Genomic DNA, 27,012 nt, shown 5'->3' on the forward strand with positions numbered 1-27,012 from the left:
TAGTGCTGGGTCCCGGTGGCGCAGATTGCGAGAGGCTTGCGAGAGACTTGCAAGAGGCTTGCTCCCTGTTTGTAGTGATCTGAAGTGATCACAGAACAAAACAAAGCAGATCTGCCATTCGCTAAACTAACTTAGCTTTTGTCTTCGACTGCTTTTCCCCCCGAAGAAAAAAAAATATATCAGGATTATTTATTTCCTCTGGCAGCGAGTTTCTCCTTGAATCAGAACAGCTTGAGTCGAAATCATGACAGTGTTTTATCAGTGTTACCAACTTTATAGACTTAAAAAGGGAAATAGAGGAAAATGCTTCTGGTTTATAAGGTAATTTCATTTTTGCAACACTGCCTGTTTTAAATAACAAATAGAGTTTAATTATCACAACAAAATGAGAAGATGACAGCCTGAGACAGGCTGTTAAATTCGTATGGATTTGTAGCTGGTGAAGCTACTTGTCGGGCTCTTTTCAAGGAACTGCGCATGGGTTTTGACAGCTTCATTCAAACCGAAGGGGAGTGTGTTGCCTTCCCTCCTCTACCTCCCTTGGAAAAATCCCAGCCTTTGCTGTATAGCTTCTGGTGGTGCCGTGACTAAAATCCATCCTGGCTTGCTTTGATGAATTTCCCCTTTCTTCCTCCTTCATTAGCATTCCCTGAGTATATAACGTGTGGATCTCTTGTATGAGATTCCTGCTTTTCCTTTCACACTGTCTTCAGGGTGTATTTGCAGCTTGCCCTTCATCTCCAACAGAAGCCTGTTAAAAACAAAAAGCTTGCAGCACCTTCTGCCAGTAAGCAGTCTTGAAGGTGTCTCCAGGTGGGCTTTGCTTGCCCAGCCGTGGCCTTTCCCAGCAGGACGAAGGAAAACAGCTCACCTTTTGCAGGAGCTCTGGTAGTTCTGCAGCAGCTGTTCCTCCTTGGATAGCCTTGCCAGCACCATGCTGGCATCCTGAGTGGGGCGGCTTGGCAAAATAAGCAAGCGCGGTGTGGCTAACCAACCGTGCTAGAGCTTGGCAGGGACCAAGAAGGCTGCCGTTGAGTAGCCGGATATGGCCATGTTTCCAGTGGCCCGTGTAGATCACCATCTGCTTTGGGTTACATTGAGCATCTCACTTAGGTGTGATTTGGATGCCCAAGCTTAGGTTTCACTGTTGCCAAACAGCTGATGGGGAGAGGCGGGTGCACACAGAGGAAAGATTCAGCGTCTGAGTTGAGTACCTAAGTAGTGTGAACACCGCAGCATGTGTCTTTTTTAGGACCTAGGGCTAGTAATATAGGGGCAATGGAGCAAGGAGGGGGAATCTTGCCCCTGGTGAAGCTGACAGTGTCTTGGGCAGAGCAAAGATTTGCAGCTCCCTTTGCAAGGAGAGCACCAGAGGCAGTGCCCCAGGGTGGAGTGCTCCTCTTGTTGGGTTTGAGCCAGCCCTGTGTCTTGTCCTCCCGTGCAGGTGGCTGCATCCCAACACAGACCCCTTGAGGTGAGGTGAGGGTGTCCAAACCAAATCCCCATTTTCCCAGTTCTTCGGGTGCTGCTGCAAATGGTCCCCATGTACTTTTTGGCACGTGAGCAACAGGGCATCTCTTTTCAGCCTAGAGAGTAGTAGAGAGCAGGTTGACTGATAATACTGTTTTTACCATGTGTTTTTCTCACTTTACAAACCAGGACCCCCCTCTGCTCCTCGGAGTGCCATCTCAAATGTTAACGAGACTAGTGTCTTTCTGGAATGGATTGCCCCTGCTGATACTGGTGGAAGGAAAGATGTGTCTTATTATATTGCATGCAAGAAGTGCAACTCACACTCAGGTCTGTGTGAGGCGTGTGGCGGTCATGTCAGGTACCTCCCCCAGCAAACCGGCCTGAAAAACACCTCTGTCATGATGGTGGATCTGCTTGCTCATACAAACTATACCTTTGAAATTGAGGCAGTGAATGGAGTGTCCGACCAGAACCCTGGAGCCCGGCAGTTTGTGTCTGTAAATGTAACCACAAACCAGGCAGGTAAGTGGATCTTCAACCTGGGGAAATGTCTGGGGTGGGACCCCAAGCCAGTCAGACCTGGTGCAGACCTCCCTTTGAAATGGGTGGAAGTCCCCAGCATGGAGGGCTGGACTGCGGCCTCTTCAAATATGGGGGCGGGGGTGGTTGTGTCTCATAGGTTATAATTACTGCAGTCTTCAACATGTTTCCTTCCAGCAGGACACACTTTTAGGATTTGTGGCTTTTTCCTTTTATACTAAACTACTTGGAGATCCTTCCACTTCTTGCATTTTGATGTATCCACCCACTAAACCAGAAAGAAAACAGTTGCCTCTCCTTTTGGGAAAGGGAAATTTCTAAGAGTTCATTTTGATTCCAAATGCCAATGGTTAAATTGTCCTAACTTTGCAAACAGTTACCCTAAGAAAATTGTTTTGAGTGACTTTAGGAAATTTAATCCCTCTTCTGCACTCTGATGCTAAAGTGACTGGACTCAGGCTGGTGAGATATGGTATGTTGTCACTGCTTCTCCAACAAGGTAGGGCTGAGATGTCATTGCATACTGTGTCCTTCTTGGTTTTGCGCTGTACAGGCAGAGATCATGTAGACTGATTTGTTCCTTTGTCCAGGACTCAGATCTGTCTGCCCTTCCTTTGCCCAGCAGTTGAAAAGATCTGTTGCCTTGGACGCAGGCAGGGAGTTGTCATTGTCCCCCATCATTTGGAGGTGTGATGGGAGGCAAAAACATGATTACATCTCCTTCCATGCACATCAACACACCAGGCACATCAAGCAGCTTCTGTAAGCCCTGGAGACCTTTCTATCCTTCTTCTCTTGTCCCTCATGCTCTGTGTTTTAGGGTCTGTCCCTTTGCCTACCTGGCTTGCTTCCTGTCATTTTATGCAGGGCTCCCCAGTGGCACTTGAGCGCTGCGGAACCCTTCCAGGAATGTGAACCGGTGTCTTTTGGGACCGTGAGGACTGTGCTGCCAGATCACCAGAGCCACCCCTTGCCTTCTCCTTACAGACAAGGCTTAGCCAGGCAACCCGGTGCGGTATGCAGCGTAACAGCTAGATGGAGATTGGCAGATCCTCACTGCGGAGCAGAAAAATGGTAGCTGGAGCTGGGCTGCATTTTGTTCCTGCTACCCAGGTGTACGCGCGTGGGCTTGGCAGCCAGCAACAAGAGAGTGCAATTGCATCGCACTTCATCAGATACCTGTCCTGGTAATTAGACTGGATTGTTGAAGTGTTGGACAAATCGTTCGGATATATCTCAAGGAGAGGAAATAAAGGCATGCCGGGGTTGCTGCTGCTGTGGCAGGAAGTCTTCTGGAGGAACATCAGTGGATGGCAGTATGACACCTGTTGAAGGCACCTGTTTAATGCAGATCAGTGGGTGTCGTGGTCCTAATGCTGTTTACTCTTTTCCCATTGTGAAAGCTGCCGCCAGTAACTCTGTTGCTGGAAAAAGTATATTTTCCTGTTAGTGGGTTTGCATTAGTATTTCATTGCTGGTATTGGATTTTCCCTGATGTGTGGAGTTAAATCCACATAAACCTCAGTAAATGTAGCTGCACGAGAGGAGATGATACATTGCTGATCAGTGCAGACTGTGAGGAAATGGTCGTGGTTTGTGAATTATGTCCCAAACTCCCCATAGTTGCAGCAGGATTTATCCACGTAGCCGCCTTCCTGTGCATCAGGCCAGGAATAACCCCCTTGCACAGTTGTCGCCTCCAGCCTTGTACAGAAAGGGTAGACCTGTGATGAATGTGGCTCATGCTAAGGACAAGTGGGTAAGTGTAGCTTCTCCTTCAGTCTTGCTGTTTACCCTGGTGGAGCCACAATCAAGGGAGATACTAATAGATCAAGCCATGAGTGTTTAATCCACTGTGTGTGTTGAAATTGCATCTGTATGCTCTCATGTTGGTTCAACAGGACGTTGAATCAAACCTCTGTCCAAAGCAAGGAGTCGTGACTGTATTTTGTTGTCTCTCTGGCTGGTCCCACCACTCGTTCAGGAGGAGAACCAGGCCTGTTTGCTGGAGCTGTAGCATCAAATGTGCTTCCCAGTAATGTGCTCTTGCGGCACTCCCAGGGGTGATCATTGGTTTGTCCATGCCAGAAATAAAGCAGCCGTAGGGGGGGACTTTGCAAATCAGACTAGCTGCCAAGCATGGAAAGTGGATATCTGTTTTCTTAAGGTGCCTCCGAAAACTGTCCTTTGAGGCAAGTAATGGAGGTGTGCAGCTGGAGTGGTCCATGCCTGGCCATGCCCAAAGATGCTGGATATCTCTGAAAAATCCTCTCTCAAATAAGAGCAGGCAGGGCACATGCAGCATCAGGGAGTCTCATCTTTCCCCTGAAATTGCCACCAAGAGGCGCAGCTCTGGGGCCTCATCCTTTCCCTCGCACAGGTTTTCTGATGGTATTATTATATTTTTATGAAGGCTGGTGTAATGAAGTTGAGTCACTAAAGGTAGTGTGACACAAGGCCAACTGCAGCAGTAGGAGAAATCCTGCTACAAGAACTGCTGGCTGTGGAAAATGAAAAAATTACATGCTGTGGGATAGGTCTGGCTGCTGGAGTCCCGCTGGCAGGTATTCACTAACCCAGCACTGCAGAGGAATGCCAGGGTCTGTTTTGTTGGTTTGGCTTTTGTCCATCCCGAAAAGACCATGCTAATTTCAGGACTGCAGAGAATGCGCAGGCAGCGGGGTGCTGGGTGCACTACCACTTCTGTGCAGGGGAGCTTTTGGCAGCAGAAACTACCTCTGGTTTGGGCTCTCAAAAGGATTGCTTCCGGAAAAATATGTGTTTTTCTCCAAAATAATTTGTTCCCCTTCCTCTCTCCCCAGTTTGAAATAATGAGAAAAAGAATTGGCATCGGCAATCAGTCTGGCATTTTCAGACTGATGTAATTTTCCTCTGAACTTTTGAAATCAGATTTGGAAATACAGCAAGGAAACAGTAATGTTTTGTGCACAAGAGGAGGCAGGTCAGCTAATCTCAGCTGGTGACCCCAGCATGCTTCTGCTCCCCCACTCGCTGGGGACCTGATGGTACTTGGGATGGGACCGGTCCACGCGGGACACAGTCGCCTTAGGCTCCGGATACAGGACTAGTTCCCCTGTCACCCTCTTGCAAGCCCCAAACCTCTGTTGTTTCTGTGGGATTTTGCAGATGTTCTCTGCTGGAAAACATGTATCTAGGAAGGGCGAGAAATGGCAGAAGCCAGGGGAGGTGGAAAGTGCACTGGCCTCCATCATGACTACCCTAGAACTGCTGCAGGCAAACGGGGGACCTCATTCCCTTCGCAGGCACATGGGTTGACCAAAACATGGTTCACCCCTGTGGGATTGCTGCAAAATATGTGCCTGAGGGACTTCCCAGCATAGATGGCAGGCAGCCACCTGTAATGCATTCTCACAGTGCATTAAAAAGTGTGCCTTGTGCACGTGGGCTGGAGCCCAGTGGCAATGATAGGATTGAGATAACCATCCTTGTCTTGTTCGTGGTTTTGCTCAAGTTTTCATATTTTTGAAACTGCCACCTAATGCCCCTTTTTAGATGGTTTCCAGAGAGCAGTCTGCGTGTGCCGCTAATATTGAAGTTTGCTTTTCAAGTGACAACTGTGTGATGTTTTTTTTTCTCAGCGATTTCACCAAGCTGGATGATTAAGTAACACTGTCACTCTTGACAGAGATGTGCATCTCCCTTGAGGTCTTTCGTCTTATCTGCCCTGTATACAGAAAGCACCTACCATGACATCTTGGTCAGAGACGCGTGTCTCATAATGGGTCTGTAGGGAGCAAGCAGTTGTGATTCATGGTTGCCTGTGCGCCTGTTGTATCATCATAGGAGCACACCAGGAAGACACAATGTTTAAAACCTTTCTAGGCTTAAAACTTGCCAAGAGTATTCACTTTAAGCGAGCCTAAACAGCCGAGCAATTTTCTTTGCTTTTCATTTCCAGCATCTCCCATGCTGGGCATGGTTTCAGGCACAGAGCTGGCCTGGAGGTGGGGGGTGTGAGAGTGGGGCAGTTCTCCTGCTGACATCCCAAATGCCACGGACTCCTTTACGCTTAAAGACCTTCTCTCTGTGTGTTTTCAGATAAGCTCTCTGCCTGTTTCTGTTTGAAAAGTTGGAAGCCAGCATTCAGTCCCCTTCTGTGACCTGTATGATATTTTTGAGCCTTTTGGGGGAGAAGGGGAAGAAGGATCCGGACGTGCTTGCTAACAGAGGAGGAGTTAACGTGTCTAATGCCTCAAGGAGTCTGCATGCCTGAGGCCAAACCAGAGATTTGCATCCTGTGGTGCAGAAACGCTATTTAAGCAAAGGTGTTGGGAGGACAGGACCTGGCAACCCATACTGCTGCCTGGGAGGCATGGCTAGGTTCTTCCTTGACCAAAAAAACCACTAGATGCTTTGGAGTAGCTGGAAAGCTCTTGGAGCAGGGAGGTGTGCCGAGAGCTGTGATCCTCACTCTGGTTGTGCAGACTGTGATGCTGCGGTGGAGGGGAGCAAGGGAGGAGGTGTTTTCCTTAGCACTCGGGATGTACCAGTCTTTGAAAAGCAGCCAAAGGCAATTCGGAAGGGGAAACCTGCAATGTAGAGCTTGTTGCAATCTTATGTCAGCAGCTACATGCTCTTGAAACCAATAGGCTGCAGCCCTGCACAGTCTGGGAGGAAAACATCAGAAAATGAGGCAAGAAGATGGCTGCGCTGGGAAGCATGTTTTCAGAGATTGCCTTTGGGAATGGACTGGTTCAAGTCCTGTAAGGTTCAGGGTCTGATTCTTGCAAATTTCAAGTCTCACAGGCTTGTTTGGTTTGGCTTGGGGAGGGGGGCAGCTTGCTTATTTTCTTTAGGAATAACAAAAAATTTCCAGGAGGATGCTCCAGTAGATGCAGCATGTTGCATGCATCTCACATGAGAAGCAAGACTGGTTTTGCAGCCCTACTTTTCAACCAGAACTGCTGACCTAGGGCCTGCAAAAGCTTAAGCAGATGCTTATTTTTGGAAAACTCCCTTTCCACAGCCAGGGTGGTGAGCAAGGCTTGCCTGTAAATGTCCATTCTAACAGTACTTGATCCCCTGAGCTGCATCATCTTCCCAGCAATGGTCAGTAGTGGATACCGTACAAAGGGTATGAGCACGAGGCAGACGTACCAATGCTTCCCTAGAGTGCTCTCCAACCTCCGGGGACAACCTCTTTGTGCTTTATAGCCCTTAATGGATTTTTGTCCCATGAATTTGTCTAATCATTTTATAAACTCTCAGAAAATTTTAGCAGCTGCAGGCAATCCTATATGAATGCGGTATGTCTGATAGTTTAAGCTGTGCTTTGGATTCATGTTGGTCAGAGAGGAGCTATTAGTGGCATAAATAGAGGGTTTAAGGCTTGCAATTGCCCATCTATTTGGAAAGCACTGTCATTTAGAGATGCTGCACCAGCTTCCAGTGCGTTAACACAAGTATTGCAGAATTTAACCTAGAACGATGTACTCTTAAAAGCAAAGTGTAATCTTCCATACCAGGATGGGTTAATACAGGGGTATTTTAGTCAGTAGAGATAAACTAGTACTGCCTCAAAGACCATGGTCTCCATTTAAACCTGGGTGCACTCTGCACAGTAGCGCGTGGCAGCATGGCTGTGCCTTGCGACAGGGTCCTTCTGCTGGCTATGAACACCCTTCGTGTCCAGGGAGATGCAAAAATGAATATTGAGCTGCCAGGGAGGGTTCAGGCAGGAAGAGAGAGTAATTTCATTTGTGAAGTCCTGTGCAAATGCTGGTAATCAGCTTTAAGAAGTATTTTGCTTTATTTTTGAAGCGTGGTCACATGTAATCAGAGAATGCAATTGTAGGTTAAAAAACAAACACCCTGGCAGAGCAATGTAAAACCTGAAAGCCAGTGTTGCAGAAAAGGTTTATTGTTTGAATTTTTTTTGTGATGGCCGCATTTATTCTGAATGCAAAATCTTCATCCACTGTCCTATTGCAGAGTCATGAGTTCACCCCAGCCCAGATGGTTGGGTGTCTGCTACCAAATGAATTATGGATCAGCTGAATATTTTACAGTTTTATTTATAACTCCCCAGTCGGTAATTGCTACTTTTTCATAATTTGTTATAAGTCTTTTTGTTGTACTTGAAGTATTAGAAATACATGCTTGAATATTGAAAGAATTCTTTGGAATATGAAAAAAAATCCCCGAACTTACAATACGACTTTTAGTTAGAGGTCATTTTTATTCTTGAAGTATGTGACACAACCCCATTATTGATATACGAGGACATTAAAAGATGAAATAAAAAACATTTTCCTTCATCTACAAACAGACCTTTCAATTTTGACATGAAATTAAAACGTCTTATTTATAGATGAAAATAAAAATAGTAAGAAATAGTCATCCTCATCCACTCTCCTCCTAAAAAGGGAAAGAGGACGGCGCTGAAGTTCTCATGGTGAGATTCAACCGATGACATCTATTGCATGTTTTGCAGTAGGGTGCAGGTTTTACCATCTCCCAGTGGCAGCGAGACAAGTATCTTTATGGTGAAGCGATTAGCCTCCTTCAAAGCATGCTACTTGTGAGGCAGTCACTACGAAAAGCAAATGCCAGGTTACACCTGGGGAAAATTTACCCATGGACTGCATCCAGATGTTGCCATGCAGCTGGGTACGAGGGAGCAAGAGCTGCCCAAAATACCCTGCTTGAGGTGCCACAGTTAGCAGGGCTGACATTGATTCCTCCGGAACATCCTGGAGCCGCTGGGATCACCCCCGGCAACGTAGCCTCAGGCTTAGGGTAAAGAAGCAGAGATTGGGCAGCGCGAGTCTAGATTTTTAGAGGTGTATGATGAGCAAATACTGAGATTTTCCAAAAAGCATACAGCAGGCTGTGCTGCGATCAGATGTGGTAAGAGCTTCACAAGGTCAGAGCTGTAAGAAACTTGTGTTTTTGCAGAGGAACACTGATGTTAGGTGGCAAGAGTGATAGTGCTGGTTTAAAATTTTATTTCCCATTTTGCTGGCATATTTTAAAAGGATTGCCAAGTAATCTTATATTAATCTAATTCTAATCACCTTAAAACACAGTCTTTGGGGCCAAGGAGTTCTCTTTGTATTGTGCTGAGCACAATACTTGGCAGAGAGCAAAAAGTAAAGCATCTAAAATGGTTTCACTGCCCAGATGACATCAATGTATAGATTACATTTTTTTTTCCCATGAATGCAGCTTCTGAATTTTACTGCTAATAAAATCCTGTTCAGCTCTTTAGCCTCAGTCTGCAAGCTGATAATCCTTTTGTCTGATAAGTTATTTCTCCGATTTTAGCATTAAAAGTGGTTTTACATTTTTAACACTCTGCATAGATGATACTTCGGAAAGTGCTCGTAAGACACCAGGACTCAAAAATAGCCAAAAAAGGATGTAAAAATACTTCTAGTGCTGTTAGTGAAATAGCAGGGGACTCACAGGCATTTAATAAACGTCCCACTTGCTCTCTGGCTGTGGCTTCTTTACTGTACCAAGTAAGCTCTTTATAGTAATCTTGTGAAAAGTTAAATATAATGGTGGAAGAGCCAGAGTAGTTTGAAACATTTGCGTTTCAGTAATTGTGCATTGAGTGAGTTGTGCTAGAGAAACATCGCTCAGGGTGTAGTGACTTCACAGAGCATTTCTCCTTTCCCATGCAACTATCATGCTGATAAAATGAATTTGAACGAGCACGAAGGTGTAACTATGCACATGGCAGCGTGTGCGTGTTTGTGTGTGTACAAACATGCAGGACACATGCCGGTCAGAAGATGGAGGTTACCCACCCTTGATTCACATGGTTATCTGTGACGGCTTTGTAAAGCTCACACGGTTCAGATGCCTTTCACTCTTGCTGCCCTCGTACCAAATTGCATGCTAGACGGGCACATATGCAAAGAGGGTGGCTCTCTGTGCTGCAAGGCCACTGAACAGTTTTCTGGCCCTATTTTCATCCTGCCTGCTTTCTTTTGCCTTGAGCCTGACCTCTCCTTAATATGCAGTTTGTAATTTATCTATTTATTTGTTCATTTGGCCAGATTTTTCCCCTCGGTTGCTGATTCACCTGGTGTCTGCATCCACGGAGCAGGCTGGCTTCTGCATCTCGGGAAGGATTTTCCTGTATCCAAACTGAGCTCTAGCTTGCAATATGCATGAATTACAGGTTCCCAATTAGGATTCTACTGAATCAGGCTGAAATGCTTTTCTCCCGTGGGTTGCTTGTTATTGGAGAGGCGTGTTTCAGCGAGGCTTGGAAGGTTTTTCCATATCTTCTACTGTGGCTGCTGTTACAGTGCACTTCAACAGCAAACCCCTTGCTCGTTCCTCGAAAGACGTCTGAAATGCTACTTCTGGCACTTGTATTTCTTGCAAAAGGTTAATGTAATAGCAGTGATAGGGCTGGCTAGTGCTTACTGCCCCTCCTCTCCTCGCTGGGGACGGGGATGGGACGGAACTGGAGAGCTCTACCTGGAGAGCCAAGAGCAGCGCCAAGGTGATAGACAGCCCAGCAATAAACTGTATTTCTTCCACAGCAGCTGGGCCAAAGTTCAGCTACATGCAAATACTACAAAAAGCTCAAGAGTTGGAAGGCTTTAATTAAAACGCGTGTCAGATGTGCTCGTTTGCTGGTGTGGAATGCTTTCTGCATCTCCCGGTCCTGGAGGAACAGTTCTGATCAAAGCAAGTAACTTATGGGTTTTCTGGCTAGATCGGTACAATAGAAATCACCAGAAGGAAAGCGTTATTATTTATTTATTTGCCTACTTCTTCAGGCTTGATAATTTTTAAGAATACGGGGTCTGATCAAAAGGCCCTGTACAATTCAATGCAGGACACCCACTGGCTACAGCAGTGCTGGGCAAGGGTTTTTCTGCTGCAATGCAGCAAGCCGGAGCGATGCATTGCTCTTTGCTGAGAGGTGCCGAGCATGCTGGCCTGATCCTGTAAGCGCTTCAGCTTGGGCAGGCCTTGGAGAGAGCGCTGCTTCGTGGAAACTGATGGAAAAATTTGCAAACTCTGGAAAAATTTTGCCAACTCACTGGCAAAATCCACCCTGCAGGTTTTGACCAGGGGTGGTGGGCAAGTCAAGTGGTAGAAGGGGCCTTTTGCTCCTGACCCCTTAGCTGTGCAGGGCCTTTGGCAGAGGGAGACGAAGATGTCTCAAAAGCAATTTTGCAGAATTAGGTGGAAAATGCCAGTGGAGAGCACCAGCACCCGCTTGCTGCCTTCCTGGGAATACACATCGCAATTGCCCACCATGCTTCTGCATCCTGCTGTGCAAAACTTGTGCATCTTTGCTCTGTGCCCCTGAATGAGATGAAAGGAAGCAATGTTGAATCAGGTAAAAGCAGAAAACTGGGCCTGCCCTCCCTCTTTCGGTTTGCAAGGGTTTACGGGACCCTGTGTGCAATTCCTTCATAGCTTCTTCCCAACTTTCTGCAATCTGCCTCAATCCAAGGAGAGAAAGTGGTGCTCAGCCAAGTAGATTATTAATTGCGCTGTCTCCTGAGTTGTCTTTCACAGAGTTCAGCATTAGAGTGGCTTATTAGAGGGGACTGATCTGCACTGCACTGTTATCCTGTCATCTCCAGGGCTCTGCCTTCCCCGCGGTGGGTTCCTGCCTTGGATCATTAAACCACGCAGCTCTGTGGTTCTGCCTTGTTCTCCTGAAGGGTGGCACCAAGAGCGTGAAATCGCTCACTGACCTTGCCGGAGACTTACAGCGTGAGCCTCTAAACGCCTGGCCATGCAAGGACAGTTTCTCCAGGGAGGTGCTCTCACCCAGTTCAGTAAACTGGAAGACTATTGCTGCAGAAATGACCAGGTTATTTAATTTATGGTACATTTCTTTGTACCAGGTGCGACTCGGTCCCTGCAAGGAGATGGAAAGGAGCTGGAGGATGACTGGACAAGGATGCGCATGAGGGCACAGACCCATCTCTGCCTTTTCCAAAATTGCAGACAGCAACTAGCAAAGCTGGGTGTGCATGAAGGACAAAATGCCCTGTGCTTTCCTCAGAGGTGATGCACCAAGCCCTTTGCTACGTGTTGGCTGAGACTTCGAGGGGGACTTCTGCCAGAGTCAGATAGCCTTGCAGGGCTTTGAGTGCTATTTGCAACCCCTGCAGAACATCTCTATGAAACAAAACAAATCGCCATAAAGTAGTCAGGCAGTTGATAAGTATTGCTTGTGCTCAAATTACAATTGTGCATCTGTCATGGCCTCACACTGTTCCTGTATGTTCTGATATTAGTCAACGAATGATGACTGCTATTTTAAATTCAGCTTGTACAGTGTCCGGTTCTTTGTTTAGGACAAAATATGGAAGGGAAATACACGGTCATTATGCAAATGAAGGCAGTAAATAAATGCAAGTTGGCTCAGCTTTCTTGTATCCAGACTTGATGGATACAGCATCACTGGAAGTGGTGCCTAATGTCAGTAAATTGCTATTTCATTGCCTACAACTTATGCACTGCCTTTCATCAGGGAGGTTTTTCAGGCATCTGATTTGTTGATGGGGAAACTGAGGCACGGAGGTGCGATGTGACTGGCTAGAGGGCACACACCAGGGCTGGGATTCTTCTTGCTGCTCCTCTGCCCCTGCTGAGCCCTTCCTGTGGGGCTGTAGCCCTGAGCTGCGTTGGAGATGTTTCCTAACCTGACTGTTTGCCAAACTGACTTTAAGAGCAGGTAAGAGAGGCTGGTCAGAGTCCACCGGAGGTGGGCTGACGGGTAGGTTGCTGGGTTTTGGGTTTGGGTTTTGGTTTTTTTTTCTGAATTGGTTTCAGTATTACTGTAGTTTCAATTTCACTGCAGCATGAAAAATAGAAATGTCAGTCAACAGTATATTCATCCAAAGCATTTAGTGGGCTAAAGTATGCTGAATAGCTTGGGAAAAAGTGTGGCATGGGGTCTGTTTGCTCCCAAATCTTAATTGCAATAGTGACAGTTCCCTTCTTCCCTCTTTTACACCATCAGTCAGGAAGGACAATCTTTGATCCAAGTCCAGCTGAGTGTAAGGTATTGCCTGCAATACATTTGGTTGGTGAACTGTGCTTTGCTAAAAATGGAGCCGTTAATAATGTGACAGTGTCCATTCCAAGTGGTTGCAAATTCCAGTGCCCAGGCGATTAAATGTAACTAAAATCCCGGTCCTTTTGACTTTTTATCCAGCAGGAGAGCAATTGCTACCTCTTCAGTAAATACCTTGGATTTTATTTGGCCTTTGGCAGTAATAGTATTTAGAGTGGCTTGGCAACTCTTCACTGATGAGGGTCCAAAAAAAGCACTTAACAAAATAAAGCGATAGCAGTAATGAAGTGCTAAAGATGCTGACACTTTGTTTATCCTCTTGAGAGCTTAGCAAAGATTTCAGCGGCTCCTCCCAGTTTCTCTGCCTCTTTTACCTTTTGAACCTGGATGATGAGACAGCATCTGCCAGGGGCTGCTGAGGGGGCTTCCTCCCAGCCAGGGACATCACCGCACAGGGCTGTGTCAGGCTGTCCTCCCCTGGGGTGCTGTGGTCTGGGGTCACGCAGCCCTCTGCTCCCCTGTCCCCATGGCTGAGCCCCAGGCAGGTGCTCAAGGGGTTGTGCCGGTGGTTTGATGGGAGAATATCCAAATATCTGAAGTACGGGACTGTCAGGTCTCATGTCTCCTGCTGCAGCTGCTCTGCCTCGTAGAAGTAATGATGTACTTACGGGGATGGGGCACACACGTGGCTCCTAAACCATCAGACCGTGAAAGGTCTATGCCCTTTTCCATAGCAGGAGAGATTCAGTGCCACATCTGGAGCAGTGCTCCGGCACGCACAGCAGCCACCTTCACCTTTTGCCAGGTGGGTGCTTGAAAACTTTAGAGGTGCCTCTAGTCAGATGTTTTTATAGCTGCCGTTTGGCTGAATCCAAGAGTGTTTTCCTCTCTGAGAGAAGCAGCAGCTATTTTTCACAGACCAAATGAAGGCACCTGTTGGGTTAACTGGGCTTCGTTCGGTCCCCAGACAGCCCTACACAACCTTTAGGGCCCAGAGGAGTCTTTGAAGTACCATTGAATTTCATTGTTAACGTCTCAGTCATTTACCCTGAACGGAAAAGGGTATTTTTTTTTCACTCGCGGGCATGAATAAACTCTCTAGATTGCAGGAAATAATCCCTCTTAAAAGAGAGTTAAAAGCACTGTCTGTTAATATAAGAGGGGAGAAAGCTAGCAAAAGGAAACCTTGGTGCCGAGCCGTGCCTAGGACTGCTCCAGCTCTTCTCGAAAGCGCTGGATTTTGTTCAGTGATTAGAAATGGAATAAATCAGATGAAAGGAACGGAACTGATGACAGGGTGATACATGTGTCGGAGAAGGGGAGGGAGTGGCGAAGGAAAAGCACATAATGTGGGTGACTTTAATTATGTGGAAGGTGGGAAGATTGACTTCCCCATCCTGAGCGGGGTGTGTGAGAAGATACATTAGTCTATATTCTATCAGGGGTTGATGAGGTCTTCTCGAAGATGTTAGTAGTTACTTGGAAGAAAAAAGGTGCACTCACTGCCAGTATTTATGAGAGCTTTAATTACATTTCACAGACTGAGTGAAGGGAAGGGGAAAAAAAAAAGAGGGAAGAAAAGATGTACAGCATGTGTTAAGAGCACGGTGATAAATCTATGGCTAAGGATAATGGTAAACAAGGTAGCTGTACATCATGGCATCATTTGCACACTTCTATTTTTAGGTGTTTATTCCAACCTTCCTTCCCCTCGCCATCACAAGCAAAATGCTCATAAAGGGGTCAGACACAGGCCTCCGTTACTCATCTTTCAAGTGGAAGGCAAAGATCATTTGCAATTGCTGTGGTACAAGGCTATTACTTTTTTTTTTTTGCCGAATCATTAACTGTGTCATAAAACAGCACTCCAGAAAAGGCAGACAGAGACAGATTGCGACATTTGTCTCTGTGCGCACGTGAACAGTGGAAAAATATTGCTATCATTAGTGTATCCTTTCACATTATGTTTAATGCTGCAGGTTCCTACACTTAGAATCAAAGAATGGTTTGGATTGGATTCGCGTTATCCTTGTTATAATCTCACCTAACCGGCTTCTTACCCGGATGACCATGATGTCTGTTTATTTTAATGTCAGGAGGTAACACTGAAAGGGGAAATGTATAAATTGCTCAGCACTGGCTTAATTCTCTTCCCACTGTAGTCAGCCAGGGACTTTGCCATTTGCTTCACTGCAAGGACGGTACCTCCGTGTCTGAGTGGCTTTGGCACAACTCTCTCGTTACATCCCTCTCGCGTGCCTCAGGAAGAAGCTTTTCTGTACTCTTTACTTGTGGTGTTAAGCTGTATCTCCGTGCCAGTATCTCCGCAGGTGATGCAGGTAAGAGATGTGTTTTGTCTAATGACATCAGAGTTAGGCACGGGGAATACCTTGGATCTTGCGGTATTGTTAATTAAAGTAAAGGTAAGTCTGCAAACAGTTCATGACAAACACTGAAATTCTGACTGGGGAATAGCAGGAATTAGCTAGTGACATTGCTTTCATTTCGGATAACATCATTCTTCTCACTGATTAATAAAAGGGCTAACAACATTTCTTAATGACGGTGAAAAGGCTGCAGTGAAGCCCTTGCAGTGCTTCAGCGAATGGGAATTTTTGCTCTTCTGTAATTCCATGATCACACTTGGAAAGTTAAAACGGATCAAAGGAGAAAACTCCCTTTTCTTTGGTGCTGTCGAAACCAAAATCCTTGTTTATTTAAAAGTAGCTCTGTCAGGAGTAAGGTATGATGGAGTATAATTGCAAAGTTCTTATTTGGTAATTAGTATCTTGCAGCCATCTTAATGCTATTCAGAAACAGGCATAATTGCACGTAGGATGTGTATATTTATCATGGGAGCTGGCACTTCAGACCATTAGGAAGTATCTGTAGCTTTGCTGTATGCTGCATGTAGATTAATCTAGTTTAGGAGACTTAAGAGCTTGTCAGAGAGACGCTCCCATCATCCGAGCAGTTGTACCGTCAAGTGGTAGGAGAGCGCTCAGAGAGGCACCAGATGTTTCCCGTAGCCCTGCTACAATAACATTGTGGGTCCCTTATATTTATGCATTTCCAGAGGTTTCCCCACTGCTGGCTGAAGTATTCAACACCGTTTTATACACACACAGAAAAGAAAAAATATTTGGTGAGGGCCAGGAAGGAGTAGTGTTCATCTCCATCTGAGCTCCTGCGCGGGGTATTTCTGCATGCCAGCATCGGAGGAGAGAAACCTGGATTCATGGGAGACACTGGGAAGAGGCTTGGCTATGAAATAACCCCAGCCACACGTCACAGGCACAGGGCTCTGCAACCTTAAATGAGAAAATTGTTGTTGGGGATTAAGCATGTTTTCTTGTCAGCCCATCAAAGTATAGGTAGAAGCATCTTATTACGGACATGAGCAAGACTGGAAATTGTGGCTAGGAGTAAGACAGGAACAACTTGCTAAGGGAATCTTTCAATAAAAGATTGTCATTAACAGCTCAGCAGCACTCAGGGCTTTTTAATTAAATGTGTTTGGACAAGGGATGGACAAGGAGGATCTCAGGGGAAAGATTGTTTCAGCCACAGGCCTAAAGCTACCGACAAAGATGAGGTTGTACACGCTTCAGCAGGACATGTTAACTGTGAACCTCGCAGTGCTTTGCGAGGGATGTGAACGTCCCTCCCGCACATTTTACAGGCTGCAGGAGAGAGGGAAGTGATTTTTCCCAAGGTCACCCAACAGTTCGGCAGCAGGGCCAAGAAGAGACCAAAAGGCCTGGTGGCACCGCGCTTTGCTGGAGTCGAGGTTGAGCCATAAAGTTAACTTAGTTTAGTTAACTTCTCCCCCGCATTTCTCAACTACTTTTTAGTGCTTTGCACAGGAATACAGGGTTAGGGATTGAATCTTGGTGTACATCTGAGTCCTTCCTGATGAAGACTGCTGAATGGTACAAGACGATAGATAGGATCTCGTCCAAAATGGAAGAGTAAATTTTTTCTGTGTCTATCTGCAGCTGACCATAGGTCCGAGTGATCTTCTGTTTCATTCATTGCTTTGGCTAATTCAGTACCTGGAGGGATATATTATGTTTCCCCTTCCATTAATGGATCAAATTCTTGTCTTAGTTGTATGGAAGCTACTTCTGATGTAGTTGGTGAATAGTCTCTCATGCAGACGAATGCAAGGTATGGCCCGATGTCTCAGGTAGATTTGATCTTCCCACTTTTTCTTCTGGATGTTTTCACAGCTGCTGCTTGTGTTTCTGTTTGGGCTCCAGAAATTTTGTCTCTAAACATAAATTTTTCCCCGGGGTGTTGAGAAAGCAAAATTATCTGGTGCATGAAAGTATAATTTTGATTTTCATTCTTTTAACAACGCAGTGTCTTACAAAACTGCTTCCCCCTCCCCGCATTTTTCTGAAAATCCTTTTGCCCAGGTCATTTAGTATATAGTCGTAGTATATGATTTGACATGCCTTGCTGAGGAAAAGATGAAGTAGAAGCATCAGATTTATTATTGGGTCAGTGACTGAGAGATTTTTTGAGTTCCCAGAGCTTTATCATAGTGACCATCCTGGGCCTTGTCAGTAAAGAGATGATCTTGAGAATTAGATCACTGAGATTATAATATACCACTGTGTTAGACAAGATTTATGGTCAAGAGAGGATATGACATTTAATGGCCCTTTTAAATGTCACATCCAGGCTTTAAAAGCCATAGTCTCAGAATAAACAAAAGAGAATGCAGCTAGCTCCAGCACTTTAAAATGAGCAACACCCCAGTGATGCCAGTGGGAACTCACGGTCCATATTTATGCAGCAGATACAAGACTAAGCAGCCACTGGAAACCGTGCAAGGATGATAGCAGTATCTTTCTTGAGATACAAGGTAAGATGTGCCTACGCAGTCAGCATACGTTTCATTTAGCAGGAGAAGTAAGTAATATGACGATCTTATCAGAGCGATGCACGAGAAGTTAGACAGGCATTAATGGCTTGAGTAATTTTGGCTGGAGTACAATAAATAAAGTGATTGTGTACTGTATGAAGTAATATATGTCTCTGCAAGCAGTTGCCTGGCAGCTGTATGACTGGATGGGACTTTTTTTTCTTTTTTCTTAGCTATGTAAATTTTGAATGGATGATAACACTGAGAAAAATGTATTTCCACTTTTCTCAGATGCATTCATCACCGGGTACAAAAACGCCCATGGGAGGGTAATCCACGGAGCTGAATTCCATACACTGTAGTGCTATATGGTATAAAAATGCATGTGGACAGTTTGCACTGATCAGATGTGATAGTTCAGTATCTGCAGGCTTTTTAAAATCAGGCTGTTTTTATATTTTTTATAGACTGATAAATGTTGCCAAATTGCTTGGAAATTCACTGACAGTCTTCAAGGGACATTCAACTTTAAAAAGCACACTTGAAGCATACATCCTTACTTGAGGCTTTTCTTGATTTTTTTCTGGATGACTCATGGAAGTGTGCATGTGTGTGTATCTATATTTAATAGTGTCCTTTTCTATTTTGTTTTTCAGGTTCTCAGGAAGTAACTGTTATATTGATTTTTTTTTTTTTGATACTTTTTGTCTTCAGTACTAATTTCTAGAACAAAGTTCAGTTATCTCTTAAAATGTTCTTTTTTTTTTTAACCAAGTTTACCCCCTTTTTCAAACTGTGCCCTTCCTTTACCCAGGCAGACATCACTGCTAGATATAAATGTGGTTTTGTAATTAAGGACACAGAGCAAGATGGGCAATACTCCAAAAGTCACTGCATGGTGAAGTTTGGTAATCTGCCCCCAGGGGTGAATCATTATTGATTTAAAGGAAGATGAAAACTCAGTGGTGTTTTGTGGGATGGCTAAATTATCTCTTCTGGCCTTAAAATCTAGGGATATTGATTTAAAATTGATTATCTTTGCTGCCTATAAATTTGCAAATTCAAGTTAAATAAGCATAAAACACTTTCTGGTTGAATCCAGTGTATTTGTACAGTGTTTTAACTAAACCATTTTAAATATTGCTCTTTTTGTTAAGCCCGCTTAACTGTGTGTAGCTCTCTTACAGTACATCTCACTTTTTGGGGGCAGTCTAGCAACATTTGAATACTTCACTGTAATTGAATCCTGATGCAAACCCAAGTCTTTGTTATTCTTGCATTCACGGCAGTGACCTTGATAATGCGAATGCTACTTCTTGGAAGGCGGTCCTGTAAAAAACGAGATCAATTATGTGCATTGCTAGGATCCCGTTTTCAATACTGCTGAATTAAAAACAGTTAGAGCTAGTTAATGGGCTTTCCCCTTGTATAGAAGCAGGGGGGGGGGAATAAACAAAGGAGAATAGAAGCTGAATTGTTTGAGAGGAGATAATCTCTGTTTTGTTTCTGCTATAGATTAGGGATGATCAATTATTGTGTCAGAAGGCGGAGAAGCGAATATACCCCAGGATCTACACTTAGTTATTTAATCATCCTGCCTGATGTATAGCATTCATCATTCAGGTTTTTAATGCCACTTACTGTTACCATCTCACATTTATGCAGGGCACATTTAAGGAGAGAAAAGTCATCCTGGTAGGCAACGTCCTGGGGAATAGAATAGCGGAGAAACCCATAGGGTTCAATTTCTGACTCTTCAGTCTAAGTAGCTTGAGCCCTGGCCCCATGCAGACAAACTGTTGAACACGTCTGATCTTGAGATGACAGCCCTGTGGATGACTCAAGTCATCGTCTGAAGGAAAACCTTAATGAACTCCCACCTGTAGTGGGTGGGTAACCCTCAGTGGTGCTGGAAACTACTTTTTTCCAAGAGCAAGTGAGAGCTAACAGACCTGTGAAGGATGCAGGCAAATGCCTGTGAGCAGCTGGTATTTGCGCAATAAGCTCCAGTAGCCACCCCATGCTGTCACCTGCCTTGTTTGGACTATTTTCAGCCATCTTCAAGGCACAATTTCAGCCAGCCCCTGGGTGAGGTGAGCGCTTGCAGCATGAAGGTTGGTCAGGGGGAGTCATAAATGTGCAGGGTAATATCAAACAGGGAAATGTTTTATGTATTGCATGTGTGGAGACATGCATATACGTATCTTATTTCCTCACTAAACTTTTTGGTGGCCTAGTCCACACACTGAATAAAGATGAAGGTGAGAGAGTTGGAAGGAGTAGGGCACTTGCTTACGTCTATCCAAGACATCCCCGGTCCAAGTTGGAGAAGAGAGCCAAGAAACTCCTCTGAAGGAGGAACCTCCAGTGACCGATCATGTTGAAATCCCCTTTTTTCTTCTAGCAGTTACAAAGCTGAGAGGAGGTGAGTGATCAGTATAAGGAGAACTTGCCAAAAACAGATCTGTAGCCCTATTATAGTGGTCGTGAACCAAAACAGGGACCTGGATGCAGTGAGACTTGTATCACCTCCATCTTTCTGTAATGAGGTCTTGGGAATGCTGGATGAGATAATGTCACCAAAGCCTCAAGTTATATTTGAGAGTGCAGCTTCACAAATGCTTACTCTGAAGCAGTAACTTGCTTGATTCCTATAAGCCTCTTCCTAGTCATAGTGAAATAGTGAAGCCACTGTTTTTGTTTCACAGCCAGGAGGTGGATGGATCCAAAATGTGGATTTCTGGCACATTTTTTTCCCCTGACGCTTCAGAGAGCAGCACTATCATAGATGCAAGCCAAAGAGGCAGAAAATTCCCACTCTGCTATCCTGTGTGCGTATTATCTCACCTAATTTTTGATCAGTCATACCCATAAAGCAGTGAAAAATACTGTTGCAGGAGGACCAGCCACCAACAGGTGTAGATTGCGTTAAGCAGCGTGTCACAGACAGAAACCTGTTTGACCACAGTTCTGATGCTGAGGAGAAGCTAAGAACGTGTCCATTTATGCATCACATGTGCAGATACAATTTAAAACATCTGAAATCTCTGTTGGGACCATTTAGCTTCTGGATGCCAATCCCACTCTCGGATGCTCAGGCTGTTTTCCTGTTTCCGTAGCATTGCCCTGACCCCCAGAGTCCATGATGACCCAGGTGAGTAGGCAAGTGCTTAGGGCATACCCTGTCAGCAGTAGAGGGCAAAAATTGGACTAGAGAGTCCCATTACAGTAATTGGGTCTGTAAATTGGGTTTTCATGTCAGAAGTGTTCTGGAGTATTCTTGAGTTTGTCTCTAAATCCTTTCCAACACATTCAGAAACGAACTGGACTGGAAAAGCCTGCCATATTTTGTCAGAAGAGAGTCTGTATTTGCTTCCAGCAGGAAGGTGATGCGTCTGCGGGGCAGGAGAGTCAAGAGCCGTGCTTTCATATGCAGCTGCATTTATCCCATTCAAAACACTGATCTGATGTTCATCCCGGGCTTTGTGTTGCCTTGTCGCGATCTCTGCAGTTTCACCTCAGCAAAGCAATTTTACACAGCGCTCGTCTTTAAGCACACAACTAGTGCTTCTGCTTGGAAACAGAAGTTGGAGAGAGTTATTAAATTATGAAAATAAGCCTTTACCACCAATTTCCCCGTAATTTTCCTTTTTGTCACTCACCTAGGGTTTTTGTTCCATGTTTGAGCTCAGCGTGGTGTCGCCAAGTTGCTTGTGATTTAAATAGAAGAATCCGGCTGCCAGGAGTAATGCTTGCAGGTATTCCTTCTTTTCTTTATTTGCCTTACAGCAGTGCCTGCAGGCCAAAGCAAAGATTGTGCTGGCAGCATCTGAATAGTTAGTTCCTGCCCCTCAAGTCAAAATAGAGAAGGGAATTGTCGTTATCTTCATTGCACAGATAACAGCAGAGAAAGATGAAGTGACTTGCCCATGGTTATGCTACGATTCTCTGGCAGAGCCAGAAACCAAAGCATTGTTTCCTCTGGTCCAATGCTTTTATCCCAGTGCCATCCTTTTGTGCAACTAGCCACTTTCAACAATTCAGATTTTTCCTTAACATCTCCTGGCGCAAACATGCAGGCTGGTAAATGGCATGAAATGTATGTCTTCCAGATCTCTGCCTTTCAAGATTCTTTTTATTTTTATCACTCACCTTATGACGCTCAGCTGGCTTTGTAGAGCTGTGTGTCTGGAAGGATCTCAGGATGTGCTCATCTAACCTGCTTTAAAACCTCCAAAGACACAGATGCCACAGGATCACTGGGTGATTTTCCCCAGTGCTTCATTATTTTTGTCCTTAGAAAGCTGTTCCTAAATTTAATTCTGTGCTTGTCTTGCTCCAGAGACAGCAGCCTTTTACTTATTTGGAGACTCATGTTCTCTTTCAGTCTCTTTTTCCCTGGGACCAAACAGCTCTGCTTCTTTCAGTCTCTGTTTGTAGCTTTCTCAGCTTGTGCTTGTTCTCCAATTCCCTCTTGGATTCCCTCAAAATGCACTGTGTTTTTCCCAACATTCGAAATGGGGCACAGTACGGAGCCACCAGCTCCTTCGAGCACTTTCCCCTTCTCCCCAAGGACCTGATAAATCACTTCTCTGCCTCCTGGGAAGCCCCATGTTGAAGCTGCAGCTCTTCTTCCTTCCTTCCAAAGGGGCATTGCACGCTCCCATGTTTCACACTGCAAAGTTTATGCCTTAGGAAGCTGAAAGTACCCACATTTTCCTTGGTAGTATCAAGAGGTGTTTTCCCAAGCACCTGTAGTGCCCTTTGATATGTGTCGAATTTGCTAGTTAGCTTCATTTCAATGCTTGGAACCTGAGATTTTAGGGCAAACGGTACCCATGGTTACATTAAGTGCCAAAACACTGGGCAGGATGTCTGAGTTGGCAGCAAGGATGAGATCGTTTAGATTTTGTCTCTGTTTGTCTGCCATTTCCCTTTAAAACAGTGATAGCCTGGGCAGCGTTTGCCCTGATCCAGAAAAGCCACTGTCAGTCTGAAACCAAGGACAGGGTGGGAGATGGTTTATGGATTACAGGTATATATAACAACAGGTATATAAACCATTCCATTTCAGTTCTAGTCACTTTGAGGTTTTACTATTCTAGGTGTTTGTTTTAATATAACCTGTTGGATTTTTTTTTTTTTTTTTTTAAAGAATTTTATTTCAAGCCTTCTGGTCTTCATTGGGGAACTTGCTTATGGAAAAGGTCTGGACTGTGGTTCTGCAAAGCTGTGGCCAGCTCAGGGTCCTGTCAAAGGTGGTGGGCTCGTGCTATTCTCCCATTTATGAATGAGACGTGAGAGAAGAGCGGTGGTGGTAGGAGGGACCAAGTACCATAGGAAATCCAAAACTAACTACGATGGGATTTAAGGACTTTGCCCATTCTTCCCTCTGACCTGCCTGCACCTCTTCAGTAGCTGTTCTTCAAGTGGCAACATAAGGAATTTATTTGGCCGCTTCTGATTTCACTGGAGTGTTTACTAATTTGGCTTTAATGTTAGAATTCATCAGCAAGACTGATAGGTGTACCATACAGAGTGGCAGGCTTGACAGAGAAGGAAACTTCCCACACAGTTTAAGAATGGTCTGTGAATTTACTGGGTTTAGAGTTTGATAGCAGCTGGAAGAAGGATGCAGCAAGTCTTGTATGAAGAAAGGAGCCAATCTAGGAATTAAGAAGGTTAGTTATGGTAGGGAGCAGGAACATGCACGTTTTATGCATTTTATTCAGTAGCTATGGTTTTGTTTTGTTTTTAATGGTGTGTGGTTTTTAAAAGGAAGCTTTTGCTTAAATGCAAATAAGATATTAGGTTACTAATGATAGGAGAGGCACTGGTAAGTGTGCTGGAAGCTAACCTGATAAATGCACTCAATAATGAGGATTCTACTGCAAAATGCTGAGCCTGTGGCTATGATCCAGCAAAGTGCTGACAGCGGTAGTACTCATGCGCTTAAAGTTAAGCATTTTCCCAAAGCGCTTTGATGGATCAGAGCTGGAGTCCTTATCACCTTGCTAGGAGTGAATTGATAATAAGAGTCTTGTGAGTCAATAGTATTTATTCTTAGGCTTCACAACTAAATCACTAATGGAATACAGGGAAATTACAGCTCTTCTTTGGCGTGAAGGAATCTGGCTCTGGTCTTAACCACAAACTGTTCCCCAGCTTTGGGAAAAACTTAATATCTTGATTTCCAGAGGCCCTAGAAAAAAACAAAAACAGCTATTGCAATTCCCTGTGGATCTGCGCCCTATGGGAAGATATTCCTTCATGCCTGCCTTCCCTGCTCTGGCAGCCCTCTGTCTCAGGTACGCCTCAGGCGCGGGTGCAAGCACCTGCTGGGGACAGCAGAGAGCCCTTTTCCCTGAGCCCAGGCAAACCGTGATGTCCTAATGTCTCCCTCTCCCTTCCTGGGATCAGGATAAATTACAGCCCAACAGGAACTGTCTGTGCAGGACTCAGGGCTGGTGCTGCTCTAGGTACAAATGAATTTATGCTAGGCCTGGCAATCGGAAAGAAGTTTCCCAAACAGTGGATTACGGCCATGGCCAGTCTTGCCAGGCCAATTTTTTTAATTTTTTTTTTTTAAACAGTCTGTAGCTTTATGAAAGGGATTTTGCACCACAGTGCCTGTGACTCTGGCGTCCCTGCAAAATACAGGTGAGTGTTTGCAAGCGTTCATGTTTCAAGGGCAAAAAATTACCTAGGTTGATGTTACACAGCATGGTGCCCTTTGTAGCCTTCGTTATATAGACAGTCCTTAAAATTCTCATACACCGGTGTTCCTGATAAGGCGTTGAGTGTGTTTGTTGAGTGAACAAGCTGGAGGTAATACTTCCCCTCCCTCAAGATGAGTGTGCTCAATATTCTACAGTTGTTTATGATAAGTCTTCTCAGACATCACAAAAGAAATGAAAATAACAGAGTACGGAGGATTTCTCAACAACTGAAGTGTCAGGACATTTCTCATTTCTTTGCATTCCAACAGCGGGCATTTCCAATGGTGACCGTGCTAGTTAGCTCGTGCTATCTGGAGATAAACTATTGCTAATGTCATTAGTCTCATCTAAAACTTTTAAGATTTCCTGGGGGGTTCCTATCACCTGCAGTTTTCTCTTGTGATATCTGGTCATGTTTTCCTAAAGCCCCACGCCTGCAAGTCGTGTGAATCTGCAGGCAGCTTACACTCAAAGAGTACACGTCTCACATCCGTGATTGCCAGGAGCCAAAAGCATGTCTGTACAACTCGGTAAACAGAAGGCAAATGGCGAGGATCCAATTTATTTTTTTAAATCATTTGCTTTTAAGAGCCTTGCCCAAGATTATGTGGTGTTTGGAGGTGATAGGTAGTGATATATGATAGATTCCATTAAATATTCTGGCCCTGTTGTAGTCTTGCCCAAAAGGCTCTATAGTTTAGTGCCCAGATCCTGTGATGTCTTTAGGCTCTGCTAGTAATCCTGTCGCAATTGCAATGTGTGACAGCTGTGTCACAGCATAGCTTCGTTTTGGCCATTTTTTAGAAGTTATTTGCTTTTTTTGTGGCAAAAGCAGTGATTTTTTGAAACATTTGTGCAGTCAGCAACAGGGCATACAGAAAGGAGTGCCAGAGGTCAGTCGTTGCTACGCCTGCCTGGGTTGCCTCCAGAAAGGTAGGCGCTTCAGTGAATCTCAGCAATATTTTGCTAAGGCAGAATATTTTGTGAATGGCAAAGCTTGTGTTGGCTGCATCCACTGTCCTTCAAGGAGTATGTGTTGAGGCCTGATTTCTTAAAATTAACACCATACTTTGATTAAGAGGAAAAGACTACATACAAATGCTTTAAAGCTATGCATTTTACTGTTTTCATAACTTATGCATCAATAATCAGTAATCAGTCTTAATAACAAGGTATATTTTATAGATACATTTTTATAACACAAGTTAATGTAATGAGGATTTGAGTAGTGATTTTGTACATGCAGTAATACTGCTCTCTTGCTATTTGTTCTTTTAATACCATTTTATCGGAGTAGCTAAATATCATGGAGTGTTCATCAAAAGATTTGCGGCAAGAAGCAATAGGTCCTTATGGGTGGATCAGTTGATGTTAGCTAGTCACTGTTAAACAGAAGATACTTGGTTTCCCTTCGTTTTTCTCTTTGCTGTTTCTCTCCTTGCAACCTTCTCCAGGAGATGCTCAGAGAAAAGGTGGCCTTGAATTAGGTGAATTTAGCATGCATGCACCCCTCCTTCCCCCAAGTTGTGCTAGCGCAGTGGAATTACAGCAAGAGTAGGGTATTGGGGCACAGTAAATCTTGAAGCCTTAGATCACGCTGGTGCATTGCAGTCCCAGTCTCAACCAGGCATATCTCCTGAGCTGTTACACAGATCAGAAGTAAGAGATTAACCATTATCCCTGTGCTAATACAAATTGCATGCAGATTACTTCTGTTATTTCTCTAATGTGAGTATGAATTGAAGTTTTTTTTCTAACCATGAGCACTCCTCTGTAGTGGGGCTGCTGGTAATTAAAAGCATGGGGTTAGTAGTCTCCACAAAACTACAGCACCCATCCTGCGCTCTCTGCCTTCAGCAAAGGTACTTTTCTGGTATCGTAGGTTCAAGGGGTAGAAGTCTAGAGAGAAATTATCTGAGGAAAGCTTTGTCAAAGAAAGAACAGGCTCTCCAAGAGAATTAGACAGCAATTTGGGTTTCACCTTGCACGAACCCAACCCTGTGTCCAGCTGGGAGGCAGCAAGTTCTGGGAGCACCTTGGCTCTGTGACCAGCTTGGGCTTCAAGTCATGTCCTGCTGTCGAGCTCAAGGAGCTGCTTTTAATCTTTTAGGGACTGAGGTGGGAACCACTTGAAAGATTGCCCCTTTTCATATGAGATAAATCTGGTTGCCTGGGTTAGCCATGGACTCATGTTACAAAAATGGGGCCCTGCCTTCTGTCAGAGCCACTGAGTGCTTGAGTTGGGTTCTTCTCTCTTGTGTGACCTCTTTCGTTTCAAGGCACACATCAAGGCATCTCAGGTTTCAGAGGTGGGTAACAGAGACTGTAAATTGCTCCAAGACCTGGCATTTACTTCAGGT

At 44.8% G+C, this 27,012-nt stretch overlaps 1 protein-coding gene across 5 annotated transcripts in view; it reads left to right on the forward strand.

Moving 5' to 3' along the window:
* Positions 1-27,012, forward strand: part of EPHA5 (EPH receptor A5) — a 153,911-nt gene that overhangs the window by 69,543 nt on the left and 57,356 nt on the right. For all 5 annotated transcript variants that reach the window (XM_075149817.1, XM_075149819.1, XM_075149818.1 and 2 more), the window contains exon 3: positions 1,660-1,995. In XM_075149817.1, coding sequence (XP_075005918.1) covers positions 1,660-1,995 — 336 coding nt within the window. The remainder of the gene's footprint in view (positions 1-1,659; positions 1,996-27,012) is intronic.

Source organism: Calonectris borealis, chromosome 4, assembly GCF_964195595.1.
Source record: "Calonectris borealis chromosome 4, bCalBor7.hap1.2, whole genome shotgun sequence".
Classification (NCBI taxonomy): domain Eukaryota; kingdom Metazoa; phylum Chordata; class Aves; order Procellariiformes; family Procellariidae; genus Calonectris; species Calonectris borealis.